At 41.9% G+C, this 20,257-nt stretch overlaps 1 protein-coding gene across 2 annotated transcripts in view; it reads left to right on the top strand.

The window, feature by feature from the left end:
- Window positions 1-20,257, top strand: part of MYH15 (myosin heavy chain 15) — a 48,002-nt gene that overhangs the window by 4,353 nt on the left and 23,392 nt on the right. The window contains exons 3-19 of one of the 2 annotated variants that reach the window (XM_039732809.1): window positions 413-516; window positions 1,048-1,191; window positions 2,670-2,826; window positions 5,494-5,521; window positions 6,376-6,469; window positions 7,747-7,764; window positions 8,372-8,464; window positions 9,741-9,804; window positions 9,897-9,995; window positions 11,889-11,992; window positions 12,406-12,544; window positions 13,134-13,252; window positions 14,329-14,478; window positions 14,791-14,961; window positions 16,049-16,228; window positions 17,501-17,633; window positions 19,424-19,491. In XM_039732809.1, coding sequence (XP_039588743.1) covers window positions 413-516; window positions 1,048-1,191; window positions 2,670-2,826; window positions 5,494-5,521; window positions 6,376-6,469; window positions 7,747-7,764; window positions 8,372-8,464; window positions 9,741-9,804; window positions 9,897-9,995; window positions 11,889-11,992; window positions 12,406-12,544; window positions 13,134-13,252; window positions 14,329-14,478; window positions 14,791-14,961; window positions 16,049-16,228; window positions 17,501-17,633; window positions 19,424-19,491 — 1,865 coding nt within the window. Of the gene's footprint in view, window positions 1-412; window positions 517-1,047; window positions 1,192-2,669; window positions 2,827-3,785; window positions 3,959-5,493; window positions 5,522-6,375; window positions 6,470-7,746; window positions 7,765-8,371; window positions 8,465-9,740; window positions 9,805-9,896; window positions 9,996-11,888; window positions 11,993-12,405; window positions 12,545-13,133; window positions 13,253-14,328; window positions 14,479-14,790; window positions 14,962-16,048; window positions 16,229-17,500; window positions 17,634-19,423; window positions 19,492-20,257 lie in introns of those variants that run through there. The other variant, XM_039732810.1, reaches the window with a different exon arrangement.

Here is a 20,257-nt window from a genome sequence, read left to right as displayed (position 1 = left end):
CTGAGAGATGGCAGTTGAATAATGTGGGTTGCATTCCTTGAGCAGTTTGAAAGTCTCTGTGTGACTTTTTAGCAAATGCCTTAATTAGGGCTTGAATCTCAGTTCCTCCATCTGCACACTGGTGATAATGATTATGGATTTCCCATGGAGGCTGAGGCTTAGCCAGCATTTGTGAAATATTTTGACACCTTGTGCTAGAAGGATCTAGAGGAAGCCGAGCAGTAGTTTCAAAGGAAGACAACATTTGGGAGCCCTATGCCTTCTGCTTCATCACACAGCTTCCCAGCACTGCCAATCTGTTGCAATCCCAGAAGTTTTGTGTTGCTTTTGCAGAAAAAGTAATCCAGCAATCTCACTTAGCTAGGCATGGTTGATGCAAGGCTGTGAACCCTCAGTCTTCTTGATTTCACAGGGAAGAAGAAATGTTGGGTTCCTGATGAAAAGAAAGCTTACGTTGAAGCTGAAATTACAGAATCCAGTGATGGCAAAGTGACCGTGCAGACAACGGATGGAAGGGTACAAAACTGGTTTTGTCTGATCTATGACTAACAAGGCCAGAACTGCAAGCTACAGAATTGTCCTTGTTTCAGTTCGGTTGCCAGTTTAATGAAATGGGCTGTGAATGGGAAGCCTCAGTAACTGATGCCAGCTCAGGATAGGATAACACATGAAAAACCACCAAGGGAAAACCAGCAATGCAGCCATGGGTGGGTGAGCATCAGCCACCGCGCAGCTGGGGGAGGGCTGTGACTGGAGGTTTGCAACCAGCCAGTTCTGGTTTGGTGCCCAGAGCTAAAAACCCAGGCTCTAGCCAAATTTCATGTCTTCTTTCACAGCCATAGCATCGTGCTTCTTACTTTTGTCATCTTAGCCTTCCTGCAGTCTTCTGATACCTGTGGAAACACATGGTATCAGAAGGCATAGGCAGAGATTGACCTTAAGAACTTCCCTCTGCTAGCGGAAAAATGTGTTTTCTTCCATAAGGTGTATGAAGCAACAGAGAATCCCAGTGTCTTCCAGTGTTGCTGTATTTGTTTGTCTTTGCAGACGATGACTATAAAAGAAGATGACGTGCAGACCATGAACCCTCCCAAATTTGACATGATTGAGGACATGTCTATGCTGACCCACCTGAACGAGGCGTCTGTGCTGTACAACCTGAGGAAGCGCTACAGCAACTGGATGATCTATGTAAGGGCCACTGCAGGGGTGGATTTAGCCACCTGCATTTCAAGTGCTGACATCGTGTGTGAACATGTTGTGTTCATGGTCATTTTACAACAGGGATAAGTCACAAAAGTAAGGGTCTTGCTCTTCACCTCAAGAAAGATGCTACTTGGAGCTGGCTGAATACAAACACAAAACTGAATTAGTAAGGTGGTGTCTGGCTCCTTAGTTTTGCTTGCTTGCCTAGGAAAGGGGTAGTGGGGATATTTTGCTTAAAAGTCAAGATGCTGGGGAGACCCAGTTTATTTTTCATCTTCTAATATTAATCCATGTCAACACCAGCCATGGGGATTTCTTTTGTTCCCAGTTAGCTGCATTCAATTGTGTTTTAAATCAGTCAAAGGAATCCATTGATTTTTCCAGCTGACTCTTGCTCTGTTTTTTTGGTATTCATCAGAAGAACAAATCCAACATTACCCATTTAAATTCTGATTGTCAAACATTTTCTGTGTTTCTCTAATAACCCCTGTATGAACATGTAGGGCCTAAAGCATAGCTTTGTTTGCAGATCAGTATAGGTAGAAAATTAAACTGGCATCTTGCCTTAATCTGTTTACTGGTAGGGGTGGATTCCTTTTCTTTCTAGAAAACAGGACAGAGGATTCATGCCAAGGCCCTTCAGGAGCATGTCCTAATGCTATTTTTAGGGGAAGGGACCTGGATTTCACCTGAAACTTCTAGAACTTAATTGAATTCAATAATCTATATGCATATGGTGATTGTTCCTATATGATAACTGGGTTTCTTTGAAGATATTGCTCCAAGCTGGGCTAAGTACTTGAAAAGTTACCAGCTGACACCAATTGCCTGGGGTTACAACTCAAAGCTCATTCTTCCTCAGGGTGACCAGGCCCCAGAGAACTGATGTATATCATCGAAAGAGCAACTATAAAGAGATTTTTACCCACATGGCATCTCCAAAAGCTGAAAAATGTTCCACAGCTTTGGGGTACAACACTATAATGTGGTTTTTCTCTTTGAACACCCACCAGAAATTGTCTAGAGGTTATTGCATACTATTAATAATGGGAGGTTGTTTCTCCTCCTAAAAACGGAGTTCAAACAGGGAAGCTGTAACTTTCCATTTCATGTCTGTTTCCAAGAGGAAACAACTCCCATGGAGCTGCAAGGGACAAAATCAGAAGCAAGTCTATTTCCTGCTCCTTTGTTTTACTGAAGGGGATGTTTTCATTTCAGGTTGACACCTCAAAACCCCTTTCCCCCTTTTGAAAACTGTTCAATATCTGTAGTTTTGGTATGAATTGCAATTAGGAAGTCACTCGGCAGATCAGTAACTTCCGAAATTTAGAAAGTCTGAAACTCAATTCAGAATTCAAGCCTAAATCAGCAGCTGGCAACGCCACATCCTGCTTGGTTAACCAAGACTTTTTGCCTTATTGCTTGAGCGAATCTTTTCACTCTGGCTTTGTGTTACTCTCTAGACATACTCCGGTTTATTCTGTGTGACCATAAACCCCTACAAGTGGTTGCCTGTCTACAAATCGGAGGTAGTTGCTGCGTACAAGGGCAAGCGGCGCTCGGAGGCTCCTCCCCACATCTTCTCCATCGCTGACAACGCGTACCACGACATGCTGCGCAGTAAGTGCCTCCACGCCAGCTTTCACCTCGTCCGTCGGGCTGGTGTGACTGTGCTGTGGGTGAGAGCTTCTGCAGCACGGAACAAACCTGAATATAGTCCACAAGCAACAGGGGCTTGGCAATCTGCGATGATTTTATAGACACGTGTGTATCCGTACACTTCACTTGTTTCATGTCTAAACTGGCCTTCTTGTTCCTGTGGCACTTCTGCTAACCATCTATCAGGTGCACAAATTCAGCTGCCTCAGCTGAGTGAATCCAGAAACAGGGCCAGCTCCCAAAGGTCTGTTAGTGCTGTCCTAAACCCAAAACCAGACTCCAGTCAGTCTGCACTCCGTGTCACGACGCTGGTGAGATGTGTGCGTTCACAGGCTGGTGAAGGCCAGCCCTGCGGCTGTCACGCCGGCCCTGTCACACCGGCCCTGTGAGATTTTTACCCACATGGCATCTCCAAAAGCTGAAAAATGTTCCACAGCTTTGGGGTACAACACTATAATGTGGTTTTTCTCTTTGAACACCCACCAGAAATTGTCTAGAGGTTATTGCATACTATTAATAATGGGAGGTTGTTTCTCCTCCTAAAAATGGAGTTCAAACAGGGAAGCTGTAACTTTCCATTTCATGTCTGTTTCCAAGAGGAAACAACTCCCATGGAGCTGCAAGGGACAAAATCAGAAGCAAGTCTATTTCCTGCTCCTTTGTTTTACTAAAGGGGATGTTTTCATTTCCGGTTGACACCTCAAAACCCCTTTTCCCCTTTTGAAAACTGTTCAATATCTGTAGTTTTGGTATGAATTGCAATTAGGAAGTCACTCGGCAGATCAGTAACTTCCGAAATTTAGAAAGTCTGAAACTCAATTCAGAATTCAAGCCTAAATCAGCAGCTGGCAATGCCACATCCTGCTTGGTTAACCAAGACTTTTTGCCTTATTGCTTGAGCGAATCTTTTCACTCTGGCTTTGTGTTACTCTCTAGACATACTCCGGTTTATTCTGTGTGACCATAAACCCCTACAAGTGGTTGCCTGTCTACAAATCGGAGGTAGTTGCTGCGTACAAGGGCAAGCGGCGCTCGGAGGCTCCTCCCCACATCTTCTCCATCGCTGACAACGCGTACCACGACATGCTGCGCAGTAAGTGCCTCCACGCCAGCTTTCACCTCGTCCGTCGGGCTGGTGTGACTGTGCTGTGGGTGAGAGCTTCTGCAGCACGGAACAAACCTGAATATAGTCCACAAGCAACAGGGGCTTGGCAATCTGCGATGATTTTATAGACACGTGTGTATCCGTACACTTGTTTCATTTCTAAACTGCCCTGCCTGTTCCTGTGGCACTTCTGCTAACCATCTGTCAGGTGCACAAATTCAGCTGCCTCAGCTGAGTGAATCCAGAAACAGGGCCAGCTCCCAAAGGTCTGTTAGTGCTGTCCTAAACCCAAAACCAGACCTCCAGTCAGTCTGCACTCCGTGTCACGACGCTGGTGAGATGTGTGCGTTCACAGGCTGGTGAAGGCCAGCCCTGCGGCTGTCATGCCGGCCCTGTCACGCCGGGCCTGTCACACCGGCCCTGTCACACTGGGCCTGTCACACTGGGCCTGTCACACCAGCCCTGTCACACCAGCCCTGTCACGCCGGCCCTGTCACACCTGCCCTGTCACGCCGGCCCTGTCACGCCGGCTCTGTCACGCCGGCCCTGTCACGCCGGCCCTGTCACACTGGGCCTGTCACACCGGCCCTGACCTGCGCCTCCGGGCAGCAAACTCCAGATTTCCCTGGGAAATTTCCTCGCCCTGACCCTGGCGTTCCTGGGGAAAAAAGGAGTTTATCAGCAGAGGGCAGCAGCGATGTGCTCACACCAGGGCCTGCGAGGCGGCAGGATAAATCCAAAAGAGACTTGACCAGAACACATGATGCTGACACTTGCTTTGTAAAAAAATGAAAAAGAGCCTTTTTGTGAGGGGACAAAAAGCACCGGCTAGAGGGAATGTGTGTCTGGCTGCAGAGATGCTCTTTTATCAAATAAGGCTCCTCAATATGTAGCCTGCCATGACGACTGGAATTGTAAAAATAAAAGAGGAATTTAGGCTTAATGACTTGGGAAGCTGCCATGATTTAGTGTTTTCTGAACTTGATTAATAATATATTAGGGTTGCAGAGTGTTCTGATAAATGCTTGTTTCTGATCAGACAATTAGGCTTGCATAATAGGCTGCTTAGTTCCAGTAGCGTGGCCAGCTGAAGAGGAATACACAAGCATTTAAAGGAACAGTCTGTGAAAAAAAGAGCAAAATTACTTGGGTTGGTCTAGTATTGCAGGAACAGAAAGGTCAGACATGAGCAGAGACACACTCAGGAGTGAGAGAATAAATGTTTTCAGAACAGGAAATTACTTTCTTTATTATAGTATCCCAGACACAGATGAATGTGTATGACTGACAGGTATTTAATACCAATTTGAGCAAAACACAAGAGAAGGATTCAGGGCAGGGCTGGAATCTGCACTTCTGGAAATCATTCTAAATGATACCAGTTTTTATCTTTCTGTCTTTGCTTCGTGTGATTCTCTCCTGTCCTTGCATGACTGATTCTGATACCCATTTGCAATTATAATAAGTGATTTGTACACCGTACTAAGTTTCCCTTTCTTTTTTCTTTGTTTTTTCCCTTACAGATCGGGAGAATCAGTCTATGCTGATCACGTAAGTTCTTCTTTTTGACTGATTGGAGACTTTGTTGTTGTGAAAACCTTTGAAGGAAAAAATCCTGATAAAATACGATTTGACTCTTAAAATCTCAGCTAAATTGCCTGAAACCAAGTAAGTGTCAATTTGGCCATCTGATGGTGAGATTGGCCTCCATGAGAAAGGAGTAGCTAAAGGTTTGATGGAGTCTGGCCCATTTCTGATCCCCATCTGGTGAACATTGCATGTAGGCATGAAAACAACTCAGCAGGCAATTAAAACTGCTCCTTGCAGGATTAGCCTTTCTGTGGCCGCTGTCTTTGCATGCAGAGGATTCCTTCTGTTCAGTGTGGTTACTCTTGCTGAAAGTTATGTTTCAGAGTCTTGTGTAGATACATCTAAAGAGGGAGAGATGACCAAGGTACAAAAGAGCAGGAGTGATGTCTACTGGCAAGCATGAAAGGATGGAGACTTGGGCGTCTCTACAAAGTTACAAGTGCTCTTGGGTAATACTGGCAAATAACTGCAGCTTTCCTCTGATTTTTCTAGCTCATTAACTGTAGGTATGTGTACCCCAGAAAATTAGTCTGGATATTTGTAATTGGACTTCCTGTCCCTAAAAGAAGCTCAGTGTAGGGTGGGTTTGTACAGGACCTGAGCTCAGCTGTATGAAGAACGAGTTGCTGCTGTCATAGGACTGCACCTCTTCGTTCAGTCAATTTGAGGTACTTCCACAGAAATGGCTGAGCAGCAGGCTGCAGAGTCAGTGAATCTGAGGACAGCCTTGATGGGAGGAGCTGACTGGACAGGATTTAAAAGGATGAGTTTCAGCTGTTTGAGCAATGGTTTTGTTTTCTTCCCCTTTCCTCTAGTGGAGAATCTGGTGCTGGCAAGACTGTGAACACAAAACGAGTCATCCAGTACTTTGCCACAGTGGCAGCCCTGGGTGAAACTGGTAAAAAGAATGTAAGTCTGCTGCTGGCTGACTCATTTCAGACTCCCAAGGTTCCCCTCTTTCTTGTGTACGACTAACCTTACAAGTCTGAAGTACTGAGAGCTGTTCTGAAGGGAGAAAGGCACACATGAACTTGCCACGCTCCAGATGGAGCAGAAACACCACCCCTGGTTCTGGACAGATGCTTGTTGATGCCACTTTTTTTTTTTTTTCCTCAGGAGTTTCAGTTTTGATGTGTGCTAAATATCCTTCTGATTCCGTTAAAACTGGTCAAAAGATGGGGAGACTGTACAGAATAAGATTTTTTTTTTCAAATGGAAAATAGTCTTCAACAAGATTAGAATTATAACTTCTCATCAGAATATCTGTTCTGTTGAAAGCTTTTTGGTCCACAAAAAAAGGATTGCTTTGACAAAATATGTTTTTTCAATCAGCTTTTCTGTATTTCTGTTTGGATAAGTGCTTATAAGTGCTCTCTAAGATTATAATGAATACTGTATTCACACTGCTTTTTGTATTGTGTTGCTATGAGCTTATTTGCTATGAGCTTCATTGCACTTGAAGGGTTCAGTGCTCTTTTGTGATGAATTAACTGATTCCTGTGAACTGTATTTATAAGGCAAAAATTTCAGCCACACTTCAAGTCTGTGCACAGAACTCATGTCATCAAACTCTAATATACATTCTCCTGAGGCCTGAAAGGCTTTCTTAAGAAATGGTTGAGTTGTCCAGAGCCAGTTTCCTGCATGCAATGAGGCTGGTGCTCATCATGGTGTCTAAAACCTGCTGTGCTCATGCAACAATGGTGCTCCCACCCCAAGCTTACTGTTTGAACTTCCACTGCAGAAATCTACCTGGTTTTGCTCTGGAGATGTCTGGAGATGTGATAGACCAAAATACCAACTAAATGAACAGAGAAAAGAGACTGCTGCTAGGTAGCAATAATAAAAGAGCGTAAATGCAGACAAGTTCTAGGCAATAAGATTGTGCCCCACTTGAACTTTCGGATGATGTTGGGGTAAAAAAGGGTGATGAAAATGCAACCTGACCTGATAAACTACATGAAACATCTTCCAGCTGCCATATCTGTTGTTGCACCATTGTGATGTATGGTGAATGCAAAGTAATAGCCACACATGCTTTCTGAAGGCTTCAAAAAGCACTGCTGATGTGTTGGTGCCCACGAGACAGCTAACCTTGCTAGTTGTAATATTTTCTATCGTTATATGTGTTTGTATTCACATTCTCTCTCTTTTTTCTCTCCATTGTGTTCCTATTTTGTCAACAGCCAGCTACAAAAACTGGGGTAAGTCATCAGCTTTGCTGTTTTATTTTTGCCTTGCAGAATTGGTGTTGGGCTCTGTCAGATGTGCCATGAGCCTCAGCATTTCACTTTGTGTGGTTCCCGGGTGAGTAGTGAATGATCCCAGGAGCCTGGGCAGGAAAAGTCATCCACTTCCCAAACTGAAATCTGTGCGAGCAACTGTTAAAGCTTTTCTCATCTCCAAGAATCCCAAATGTTACAAGCTCCGAGTGCTTTTAAATCGAATGCACTCTAGTGCTTCTCACTGTCTTCAGTAGCCCATTTCCTACACACGTTCCTCATTCCTCGGTGTCCCCACATGCTCCGAAGAACACTGGGTGATTTCTTTCGCATGCAGATGGCACAAGATATAAATCTACAAAGCCAAACAGTGGGGAGCAGCAGAATGTTTGAGGCCTTTTAAATCGCTCATAATTGACTGATGGTCTCGATGTGTTGCCATTCACACACTGTCGCCCCTGGGGTGAAGCTAAATAAATCACTTTGCTACAGACCTCAGCTCTGTACGTGAATGCCTGGCTGAGCTAGAGCTGACAGCTGAGCCTGTGGCCTGTAAGTTTCTCAATAGTATTTCAACCTTGATTTCTAGGGAACCTTGGAGGATCAAATCATTCAAGCAAACCCAGCCCTAGAAGCTTTTGGAAATGCCAAAACCCTGAGAAATGACAATTCCTCACGTTTCGTAAGTCTGCAGCATAATCCAATATTCAACAGTGACCAGCTAATAACACCTATGTCATAATCCCTTCATAGATTGCATTTTGCCCATTAAAATTATTGGATTTCCAGAGCAGAAAAATAACATAGTAGGATCTAACAAAAACCTGAAGAGAAATAAAGAAAGATCAAGCTGGAATAATTTTTCAAACTGTTTGAATTGTTTAAAATGAACAGAAGAAAAGCGAAACCCAGTTTTAGGAAGCTCTTTGAACAGCTGTGGTAGATCTTCCTCAGAACTGCCTCTGCATTATTTTCCTACCCCTTTTTCCACTAGCCTGTCTTTCCCCCTTCCTATAGTAGCTGTACTTTGCCACTAAGTGTCAGAAACACAGCACAGCCCCTGCTCCCTCCCTCCCCTGTGCCAAGCCCTGCAGCAGTACTCCTACCCTTGAGCCATTCGGTTTCCCTTTTTGGCTCAGCAAGCTGTCCCTGCTTGTCCCTCCGTGCTGCCATCACCTTGGGGCTCTCCTCCTCTCCATTAGGTTGGCAGGAGAGCAATCCTCTTGGGAACTCTGCCTCTGCCACATTTGGTTGACAAGGTGAGGTCTGAGAGGTCCAAAAGGAATGGCATGAGGTCGACAAGCCTGAGTTTAGAGCACATGCTTCCCTAACAAATCCTGTTAAAAATTAAATTGGAAGGGGTGGAGAGCACCAGAGCTTGTGAGCATCTGCAAAGATACACAGTTGTATAAGGAGCTTGTCAGCTGGAAGGGAAATTAATTATTTTTGTGTGTTTGAATATGAGAAACTAAATGAAAACTACTAATTTTTTATGAATTGGGAGAGATGGATATGTAAATTTAATGGACAAAGCTGTGTAAAATCACAGCACTTTTCTGACATAAGTAGTTAGTAATGTAAGTTAGGACTGCAAATTGGGAGAAGCTAAAAAAGGAGCCTATGTGTCTTAAGCTCAGGCTTAATGCTCTGAGTCCTGCATTACAGTAAACCTGCATCATGCAACTGGAAGCCGTGTGCTTTGCCATATCTTAGCCTGGCAGATAAGTACACTGTTATCCTTTCTCCACAAGCAGATTACATAGCTCTATGTACAGATTTAGGCTTGGAAGACAGTAATATCATTGTTTGCTATTTTTCGTTGAAAATATGCCTATGCAAAGCCAAGAAGTTTGCATAAATTGATTCTTTGGGCCAAATGATTGCCTTCAAACTGCATTCTTTCTTTCCCTCTGTGTATACTATATGTACTAATTAGAATATTCTTCTGTGTGAATTAGGGTAAATTTATCCGAATCCATTTTGGAACTACAGGCAAGCTGTCATCTGCTGATATTGAGATTTGTAAGCAGCAAACTCTCTCCTTTTAAAAAATACAATTGCTCATCTGAAAGCTGCAAGATCCTTTCTCACTGAATTTTCCTTTGTGTGACTAGATTTACTGGAGAAATCTCGAGTGATTTTCCAGCAACCTGGTGAAAGAGACTATCACATCTTCTACCAGATCCTGTCAGGAAAGAAACCAGAGTTACTAGGTAAGCATTATGTGGATCCACAGCTTTTAAGAGCCTAAAACTGAATAGACAGTGGATAAGGGGTTAGGAGGCAAACCCATGTGCAGGAAGGCCCTTATGCTTCCTCTTGATGAAACTGAACTTCCACTGTCACATACAGTCTTTTAGGCATGTTGTTCCAGCAGCAGCAGCACAGACCATTTCTCTTATATTACAGATTAATCTAATGGGAATAAGACTCAGGCAGGACTTTTAAAACATAGCAATATAAAGGCAAAAAATGTCACACTGAATTTGTGTAATCCAAGGTCTCAAAACATCTGGAAAATACTATGCCTGCAAAGCATTTGTGGTGCTAAAACTTTAATTATCCAGATTTTCACATATGAGAAGATTTGCTTATAGGTCCACAAAGAAAATCTAGTTTCCTCTTTCTGCCCCAAGTGACAAAACTGACATTCTAGCATGTTGTGTAGCAGGAGAGAATGTTCAAAACTGCCTGCTGCTGATAATGTGGCGATTACCCCTTTCAAGCTTCCCCTGGCTCAGCGTGGTCCCACAGACCCACTGGAGAATGGCAGAGATGGGCTGAGATGCTTCAAATAAAACCTTCACTAGTTATTTAAGTGACATGGTTTGCTGACTTAAATTTGTGCTCTGAAGGAACACATTTTGTAAAATATGTTGGAGAGTCACTTCATTGTTCTTCTACACCCCCACTAAGCCATAGCAATCATAATCTCTTTTGAAGTCTTACTATCCTGACAGTGCATGGTCAAATCCCTAACACTCTAAGCTTTGCGTGGCCTAATTAATGGCAATTATGGGAAAGGTTTGAAGGAAGCTTTGCACTGAGATTCCTATGAGAATCCCTGTGCTGGGAAAATGCTGTGTTTCTCATGAACTCTCTGTGTGCTCCACAACAGCACACACCTTTCTGGCCAGCAGGAACATGTCTGCAGGCTCTTGAAGAGGCTGAAACCAGCAGGGGCTTGTGTTTTGTAGACAAGAAATGTATATGTTTGTGTATGAACACATCCATATCTAAATATGGATAAGTATCAATATCAACAACTATAGATGAACATAACTATAGATAAAATAATTATATCAAAGTGACTACATAGCAAAGTAAGAGAAGCTTATAGAGGATAAAATTAAAATTTCATATAAACGTATATTGATAGCCATTTATTTATGATATATTATATATATTTATTGATAGCCACATATTTAGATATGTAGAGATGTGTGCCTGCATAAAAAAGATTGAAATCTAGACCAAATCTCGGTCTGGGGAATGCACGTGAAATTTTCAGTTGATTTAAGGAAGCAGGGCACTGCCTGTACTTTTAGAGGCAGCTAGCTTTATAGACAACAACTCTGCATTTTTGGGTTTTGATATGAAGGAATGACAATGGAGAAAGCCATATTCTGTCTTTTGTTTATCAAAAGCCAAGTGTCTTCTGCAAAGGGTGCTGGAAGTCACCCTTCTCTGCGTCTGCTATAAAAACGGAGAGCCATGCCCATACTCCCTGTCTTGGATCATACTAAAATCTTTTTCTCCTCTCTATTTAAATAGGATATTTTACCCCTAAAAACATGTGAGGCAGAAAGTAGGACTATACAGGAAATTATGGACTCAATATGTTGCAAGACATGCTCAATAGATGTGTATGCACAGTAGATGCTAATATGCAGTATTTCCATATTCTTTTTATTCACTTTCTCTACATCTTCAAACTGACATAGTAGAATAGGACAGCTGGTTTCTGCACTGCAGTTATTAAAACAAAAACTACAAAACAATGCAGTAGTGCAGAGACAAATGGAGATTGCAGTTGTTTTTTCCATCTCCATTTCTGAGGATAACCTGAATGGATGGCAGTTTTGACCTTGACAATTCTTTTACAGACATGCTCCTGATCTCCACCAACCCATATGACTACCACTTCTGCTCTCAAGGTGTGGTTACAGTGGACAACTTGGATGATGGAGAAGAACTGTTGGCAACAGATGTAAGTCTGTATGGATATGACTTTTGGTTTCCTAGATCAAGGGAGGAAAACTACTGGGAGGAGCCTGACTTCTGTCCCTGAAACTGTTGGACTAAAGCAAAAGCAGGATTGGGTCTTAACTGCATTCAGACTGTGAAGCACAAGGTCTGGTAAAGTGTTACACTTTCAAATCTGGCCTTGCTCCATGTAATGTCCACCTTTTATATTTTTTTATATATAAAATGCTAGATGAAGAGAGCTCTCCCATGGGTCCCCTGCCACTGCTGGGTCTTCAGGGTGTTTCAGTGGCTGCTTTGGGTCATAACACCCCTTGGCAAGATAGCAATATCTGCCATGCAAAGGTATATTGTGGGGCTGCAACCACCACTGCTTTTGAGCAGGGAAGTGACAACGTCTGTGTTTCCTTTTCATAGCAAGCCATGGACATCTTGGGATTTGTGCCCGATGAGAAGGCTGGTTCCTACAAGCTCACAGGTGCCATCATGCACTTTGGGAATATGAAATTCAAGCAAAGACCCCGAGAAGAGCAGGCAGAGGCTGATGGCACTGAAAGTAAGAATAACACCTGAAATCACTCCTCAGCTTCAAAAGTCTGGCATGTACCAGGCACCGTGCTGAGGAAGCAGCTGCCTATTTGCTTTGTTCTTGCACACTGTTTGCTTTGTTCTTGCACATTTGTAGCACTCCTGATCAGCCAAGAGTGCTGTACTTGTAACAGGCTTAGTCAGTGGTGGATAACCCTACTCAGCAGGAGATGAACACAGCCAGACTAACAGGATCAAATTAAATGTTTGAGACCATTTGAAAATGGTTGTGAAATCCTGCTGCCTTAACTTTCTCTTTCATAATTACAGGTCCTGCTTCTTTATTTTCTCTTAGACTGAAACTGTCTATAACCTCTGTGGAGATATGTTCTTTTCCCTAAACCTGAAGAGCATCTTTAGCGAGATTCTTGCAGCAACTGGGCTATAAAGTAGTCAGATGACCTACCATAAGGGAGAGTACAGGCATACCTAACAAATCAGGCCTTTATCCAATTTGTCTTTTGAAGTGAATGTACTTAATATGTTTTTTTTTTTAGCCTGGGCACATTTCCATGTAGAAGTTTAAAACCCATTGAAACCTTATTTCTTCTGACCAGGTGCTGACAAAGCTGCCTACCTGATGGGAATCAACTCCTCTGACTTGATTAAGGGTTTGTTGCACCCTAGAGTGAAAGTTGGCAATGAGTATGTGACCAAAGGTCAAAGTGTTGAACAGGTAAGGAGATGATTTCATGATATTTGGATACATGTCCTGTTACAGTATTTGCCTGTAACGTCTCAGAGAAACTGACAGCGGCTAGAAATATCAACATGAGTTTCTAGTACCTTCTCATTTTATATGCCCAAACTTGGGGAAATACATGGTGAAATTGAGGGAAACCGGGGAAGAGAGTGACAAAGGAATACTGTCCAGCACAACTTTTGATAGAATTGTTTTTCTGATGTGTTAGCAGCACTCCAGGAAACCAGGTGCAGTAAAACCACATGGGGATTGATAGCTAATTCTGGATGAGAATAGTTACCTAGAAGATTTGAGCCATGGATTATTTATTCACTCATTGCTCATTCATTATTCATGTAATTTTTAATCTCTGTGTGACCTCAATCAGCTAAAGGCATATCCACTTAAAGTTATCTCCTAATTTAAGGGAAAAGGAGTCCTTGGGTTGCTATGCTGCAGCAATATTGTAGAAGATGCTGCAGCATTTTGGTTACAATAAAAGTTGCTGTTTGAAGATAGCCTGTGGTACAGGCTCAGAAAGTAGAAAACCACTACATCTGTATCCTGATGATGCAGATATGCACAGGCTAAAGAAGATACTTTAGACAGACTTTTCCTATTGCCTGCTCATGCCATAGCATCCCTCAAAAATTAGAAACAAATGTCAATCAACAACATGAGCATAAACCTCCACCTTTCTCTGTCAGTAGCTCTGGACATCATAGCTGGCTTCTGACCTGTGAGTTTCTGTTACCTTACTTCCACAGAAATATAATGGATTAAAACATTTGGAGCTTGCTGTCCAGCTGTTTCCCAAGATGTACTTCACAAGCACTTTATCATACATGCTTGTGAAGTACATCCATATATTTAGCAGTGATTTTAAGGAAATTCAGCAGAGATAATAGGAGAAACTGTGTTGTATTAACTATACCTTGGTGATTATACAAAGCATTGGAAAATTTCATTTGAACTGTAAACAGACATTGAAATAGTCTATTGTACCAAAACCTTTGTGTTCCCCAGTGAATTTTGTTTCACACTGCAGTGTTCTAAAACATGTATTTTAGGTTCTGTATGCTGTTGGGGCCTTATCTAAGGCAGTGTACGATCGAATGTTCAAGTGGCTGGTGGTCCGTATCAACAAGACCTTGGACACCAAGCTGCCAAGGCAGTTCTTCATTGGAGTCCTGGATATTGCTGGGTTTGAAATCTTTGATGTGAGTATTAATGTGTGAGGACTGGTTGGAAGGACATAAAAGATGCCAAGAGATAGCTCATGGTTGGGTGTTTCTCTTTCTAAATGAACAGAAGGCAAAGTGCTGAGAAAGCTATAAGGCAAATAATGTGTATGATTTTACATGGTTGTTTGTTTGTTTGTTTTTTCATTAAGATATAAAAACCACTTGGCTGGACATGCCAATAGCTCCTGGAAACAACATCTCATATGCTTTGGGCTGTAAACAGTTTCCTTCTTGCTGTTCCACCAAGTTAACTGCAATGCAAATGCTCATTTTTCTCTCTTTCTGCAGTTTAACAGCTTTGAGCAGCTGTGCATCAATTACACGAATGAGAAACTGCAACAGTTTTTCAATCATCATATGTTTGTCCTGGAGCAAGAAGAGTATAAGAAGGAAGGCATTGAGTGGGTATTCATTGACTTTGGCATGGACCTGCAGGCCTGCATTGACCTAATCGAGAAGGTATGTGCATGCCAAGGAGTATTCACTGAACTGGTTTGATTGCTGATGTTCCCTTGGATGTGTCCTCATAGCCCAGTGAACAGAGTAGGAAAAACAGCATGACAGGTTTCTTGCCTTTCTACCTGAAATACAGAATCAAAGGAAAATCAGTATTTGTGGCCACCCAGCTTTACCTTTGGAATTCTGCCTTAAAGAGCCAATAGCAGCCAACAAGTTGTAACTGGTAATTTGTATGGCTGTATCAGCTATCCTGGTTTGTACTTTTCTCTTTCTCTGTCCCTGCTGCTCCTCCATTCAGTCTGTACCACATATGAAACTTGTCAGCTTTTCAGGGCAAATGCAATGTTTCAGTCTTGTGCCCAGTGCATCTCCTGTGAGGCTCCACTTTCTCACATTACATGCTAACGTGCTAAGTCCTTTGTGCTCTTTCTATCCTGAAAAGAAAAGAAACCTCTCACCACTTCCCCAGCATGGGATATGCCTTTCCTTTTTCCTTTTTTGGGAGTATAATGTGGTCCTGGTGGGGAGAGCTGTCGTCTGCTCTATAACTTGTCTTTGTATCTCTTTCTGTCGTGTTTTATGGCATAGCATCTAACCCTGCTGATCTGTGAGGAAACATGAAATTTTGCATCTTGCATTAGCAGGGAATTTGTAACAGCAGAAGTAGAAAGTCTGATTATTAAGTGGTCTTCTATTTGATCACTTTCTTGTCCAAGGACAGGATATGTGTGCATGATCCTAATCCCTCAAAACCAATCTGCCCAGTGCTACAAGGTTCATTCATCTCTTCTGAGACATGAATGATAAAATGCTAGTTGGTCCAGCTGCCTGGAAAGATAAGTATAACTCTCTCTGGAAGCTGTCATAAAGCCTCCTAAGGCAGAAGTGACATACTGAACAGTCAAAGGTGACATACTGAATAGTCAGTGGGGTGGTTACTGCTTTAACAGAATAACAAAATCTTCCTCCTCAGGTTAAGAAGAAATTTTGCAGGCTTAACATTCCATCAAATAAAACTTACAGGCTGCATAGCCACTGAAAGAAGGTAGCCTAAACTTTTCTCAACAAAGATCTTTTAAATCCACAGCCACTGGGAATCCTGTCTATCCTTGAAGAGGAGTGCATGTTCCCAAAAGCTACAGATATGACATTCAAATCCAAACTTTATGACAACCATCTTGGCAAGTCACCCAATCTACAGAAGCCCAGGCCTGATAAGAAAAGGAAATACGAAGCTCACTTTGAACTCCTTCATTATGCTGGAGCAGTAAGTTCCTCTGCTGGCAGGCAGATTTTGTGTCAGAAGTCTTCTAGGTGGGGTTTGGCTGTAGCACACAACACGGGAGGGTGGGAAGGGTGAAGAGGGGAAGAAAGGAAAGATGAGAAGTACAAGTGTTGCAGCAGAGTAAGATGCCACCAGACTCCAGGATATCTGCTCCTTAGATGCACAAATAGAATGAAATAAACTGAGGAGGGCTAACAGTACTTTTGCTGAAAGTATGCCTTGCTTTGCCTTTATCACTTTTCCTCCAGTCTGAGTAAGACTAGTAATTAAATAGCAGCAGCATCTAACTTTTCACCTCAGTTTCCTGGAAAAATGAACTACTTTCTTCTTTAACTTAAGGGATGGTTGTAAAAAAAATTTTTAAATCACTTTTTACTTATTTTAGAACCATTGTGTCAAAATAGCAAAAGGAAGTGTGGTTAGCTTTGATGTATACTGGTTAGCTTTCAGTATACAGTTTCACTGGTGATGAGGTGAATGAGAACATAATCCAGTACTGTGATATCCGAGCCAAAACTTGTCCAGTTTTGAAGTTCTGTTTTCAGACCAGATAGGCAGAAAGAATTTGAGAGGGTCACAGGAATTTTTTAATCAAACTATAATTGATAAGAAGCCTGCATAGCAGAGCAGGAATTTACCTGATGCTGTTAATTTCAAATTATAATTGAGCATTAAGCTAATTTTGTAATTATTAAGAGAAATAATGCTGATCTTGGTACTTATCTGCGATTGCTAATGCATTCAGCAAAGAAAATTAGAATTTCTATTCCCTTGTGGTACTGATAATGGAACATATCTTCCCACTAAACAGAGCTGTGGCAAAGTCCTGGAGTTAGTTTGTAATCATTAAGATTCTATTAGAAAACCCTAATTATTCCAGTATAGCATGCTATTTTGAAGTTAAATTATTACTTGTGTGATTTATACTTCAGCACTTTTTAATAGTGTTCCTGGGACACCAATGCCACATGGTATCTCCACAGATAACCACATGGAGTCCATGAGAAGATGTAGGGACCAGATAGTTTGGAAGAGGTGTGTGGGATTCACATGCTAATTATTAGGAAGAGAGGTTTGGGAATTAGCAAGCAGAGAACTAGAGGGGAAATGAGGAAAATCAGGACAGCTGGTACTGCTTTGAGCACAGCTCTTCACAACAAAGTTATTAGCTTCAGGCCAAACTGCAAAGACCTGCTGGCTGCTCTGAAGGGGAACATTGGCAACCTCTGGTTTGTTTTCAATGCCTTGCTGTAGGTTCCCTACAACATCATTGGGTGGCTTGAGAAGAACAAGGACCCGCTTAATGAAACCGTAGTAGGCATTTTCCAGAAATCCTCCAACAAGCTCCTGGCAAGCTTGTTTGAAAGCTACATTGGTGCTGACAGTGGTAAGCAGAACCAGCTCACATGGGCTTCCTTTGGCTTTTGCAATGTGTGCTTGGGAATGACTTTCAGAAACTAAGCAATTCTCTCAACTGCAATTGCCTCAATGCTATATGGGGTAGTGACTAATTATTTTGATGTGCACAGCAGCTGTAGGAGTTTGCCATTACTGCTTTGAGAAGGAGACAATTAACTCAGCTAGGCTGAATATATAGTACCTCTGAGCAAGGAAAGCTGTGCTGTGAATAATCCAGTGGGAATTTGAGTATGCAAGTGTTCAGATATGCAGCCAAGTGTTGCAAAAAAGATTGTGTACATAAATGCCAACGAAAAAGAATAGCTCTTGTTTCTCATGCTGTAGTACTCCTTGCTTGCCCCCCTGAAATAAATAAGAAATACCAAGTTTGAGAGGGAGTTTCGGAATATTTTATTGGATTAGTGGCAAGTACACACTGGAAGTACCAGAACACCACCCCACATTGGCCATAGTAGAAGGCTTTGCCAATATGTCTTCCTTTCTGCTAGCTGCTGTTTTTCTTTTGTTTGACAACGTACATTGTACTAATGTACAATGTAATAATGTATATCTGAGGATATATTTAATCTCTATCCTTTACATAAAAGTCTTTTATTTGTGAGATGACAAGTAGCGAACATTCAGAAAATTGATCTTAAGTAAATAACTGGTATTCATTACAAAGATGTAGTTCTTATGCCCTGAAGTTGCAATCACTTACAGCCTGTTTATCAGAAACCTCATTTCAAGAGATGCTCTTGTCGTTTATCACATGACACTTTCCTAGGAGGCAAGCAGGCTGAAGACTTTGTAATGAATGAGATGAAGCTGAATGTAAATAACAAACATCCTGCCATAAGCAAATCCTTGCAAGTTACTAACTGTCTATTTGCCTGTGGATATTCCTGTCTGTCTGAATACTACCTTGATTTTCTTTGGTGTCAGGAGAAAGGAACAGCCTGTCCAGATTAGCCTTTTTCCACTCTCAACAGTATCACCTTCTGAAGGGAAAAAGGCTGTGGATAACTGCATCAAGCACATTTCACTCTTCACTTCTCCTTTTATGTTGAGGTGACACCATGACAGATCTGGGAATGATCTAATGGCCCACTGCTTAAGAAAGCTGCAGCAGCTGCTGTACATTTTTCAGTCCTGTCATGAACCTGTGAAACTTTGTAAAGGTCTTGTCAGAAACTAACATTCCTTGGGAGGATCTGAGTGATTTTGACTCCAAAGTTTTAAGCAAAATTCAGGGGATGCAAAGTTACTATATCTAAAATTATAAATATTTATCTCTCTCTATTCTAGACAAATCTTACTTGCACAAGTTCACTGTCTGCATAGCAGAGGTTTCTATACAGTACAATGTGCAGTACAAATTTTCTGTAAGCATTATTTTTCTTTAAGTTTTTCCTTTTTCTACATCATCTCACCCTATGGAGTCTTTGATGAACTACAAATTACTTTTGTTAAAAGATTTTTCCGCCATATTCATATTTATGGGCTTTTCTGCATAAGAAATGATGCAGCATAGATACGAAATGCAAATGCAATCCAGGAAGTTTACTGTGGTCTTTGACAAAATTCCTAACTATGGACAGAGAGCTGCAAATGTGTGATGTATCACGCATGATTTTCAGAAATGTCGTGTTTAAAATTTGAGCAATCAGAGCCTTTTAGTCAAATAGAGCAGCACTGTTAAAATGGTCTGTTTTCCACACTCTGCCTGCACCCCTTACTGAAATATGGATTGGTTTATGCTTCTTTTTTCCTCCTTAGGTGACCAGGGTGGAGAAAAGAAACGCAAGAAAGGTGCTTCGTTCCAAACAGTGTCCTCATTGCATAAGGTTTGCTACCTCTCCACAGCTGGTGGTTTGAGTTAAGACAATGTTTTGAAGAAGAATGCTAAGGGCTGTAATGGATAGGAAAAAATTGGAATCCAAGATTGAAATTTGACTTGTGGACAGGGTTAATGACCTTGGCGAAAGAAATACACTGCTATTAAAACTGCATGCCAGGGGCTGCTCCATTTCACTCCATTTTGTCATCTTGGAGCAGTCAGGACATTGTTCTTTTTACTGTGTTTGAGAAAGTTTCACAAAATGGAGCCAACAACCTATATCACTTATTTTGTTGCTTACAGCTTCATGCTTGTCTCTGGAATAGGAACTGATTACAAGTAATTTGCTAGTCCGTATCTGATTACTGCTTGTAATTGGATCCTAGGGTTAGAGCAGACATGGAAAACAAAAGCTGTTGAATGAAGTGGCATGAAGCCTTTTCTTTCCTCAGTTATTCTCTTCTTCTGGGACTGCCATGTGCTCCTGGTGGAAGCTGTCATTATGAATCATGGCTGAGGGGAAAATGGGTCTCTTTACAATTTTTTACCATTACTACCATTTCTATAGGTAACATTGAGGAAGCTGTAAGGTAAACCTCAGGATGGGAAAGATGTAGTTACCCACTAAACATGCAATTTTATTTTTTTTTGAGATACTCCCCATGAAGGGAAATCACAGGAAACAAAGACCTGTGTCTTACCAGCTGAAGAGGTATAAAGGCAGCTGAAGGGGCACTCAGACAATAATTAATAAGCCACAAATAGAAGCCCAC

The sequence above is a fragment of the Passer montanus genome, unplaced genomic scaffold (genome assembly GCF_014805655.1).
Source record: "Passer montanus isolate IOZ18808 unplaced genomic scaffold, ASM1480565v1 scaffold80, whole genome shotgun sequence".
NCBI classification, from domain to species: Eukaryota; Metazoa; Chordata; class Aves; order Passeriformes; family Passeridae; genus Passer; species Passer montanus.
The sequence above is the reverse complement of the archived record's forward strand: the minus strand, read 5'-3'. Positions and strand labels throughout refer to the sequence as shown.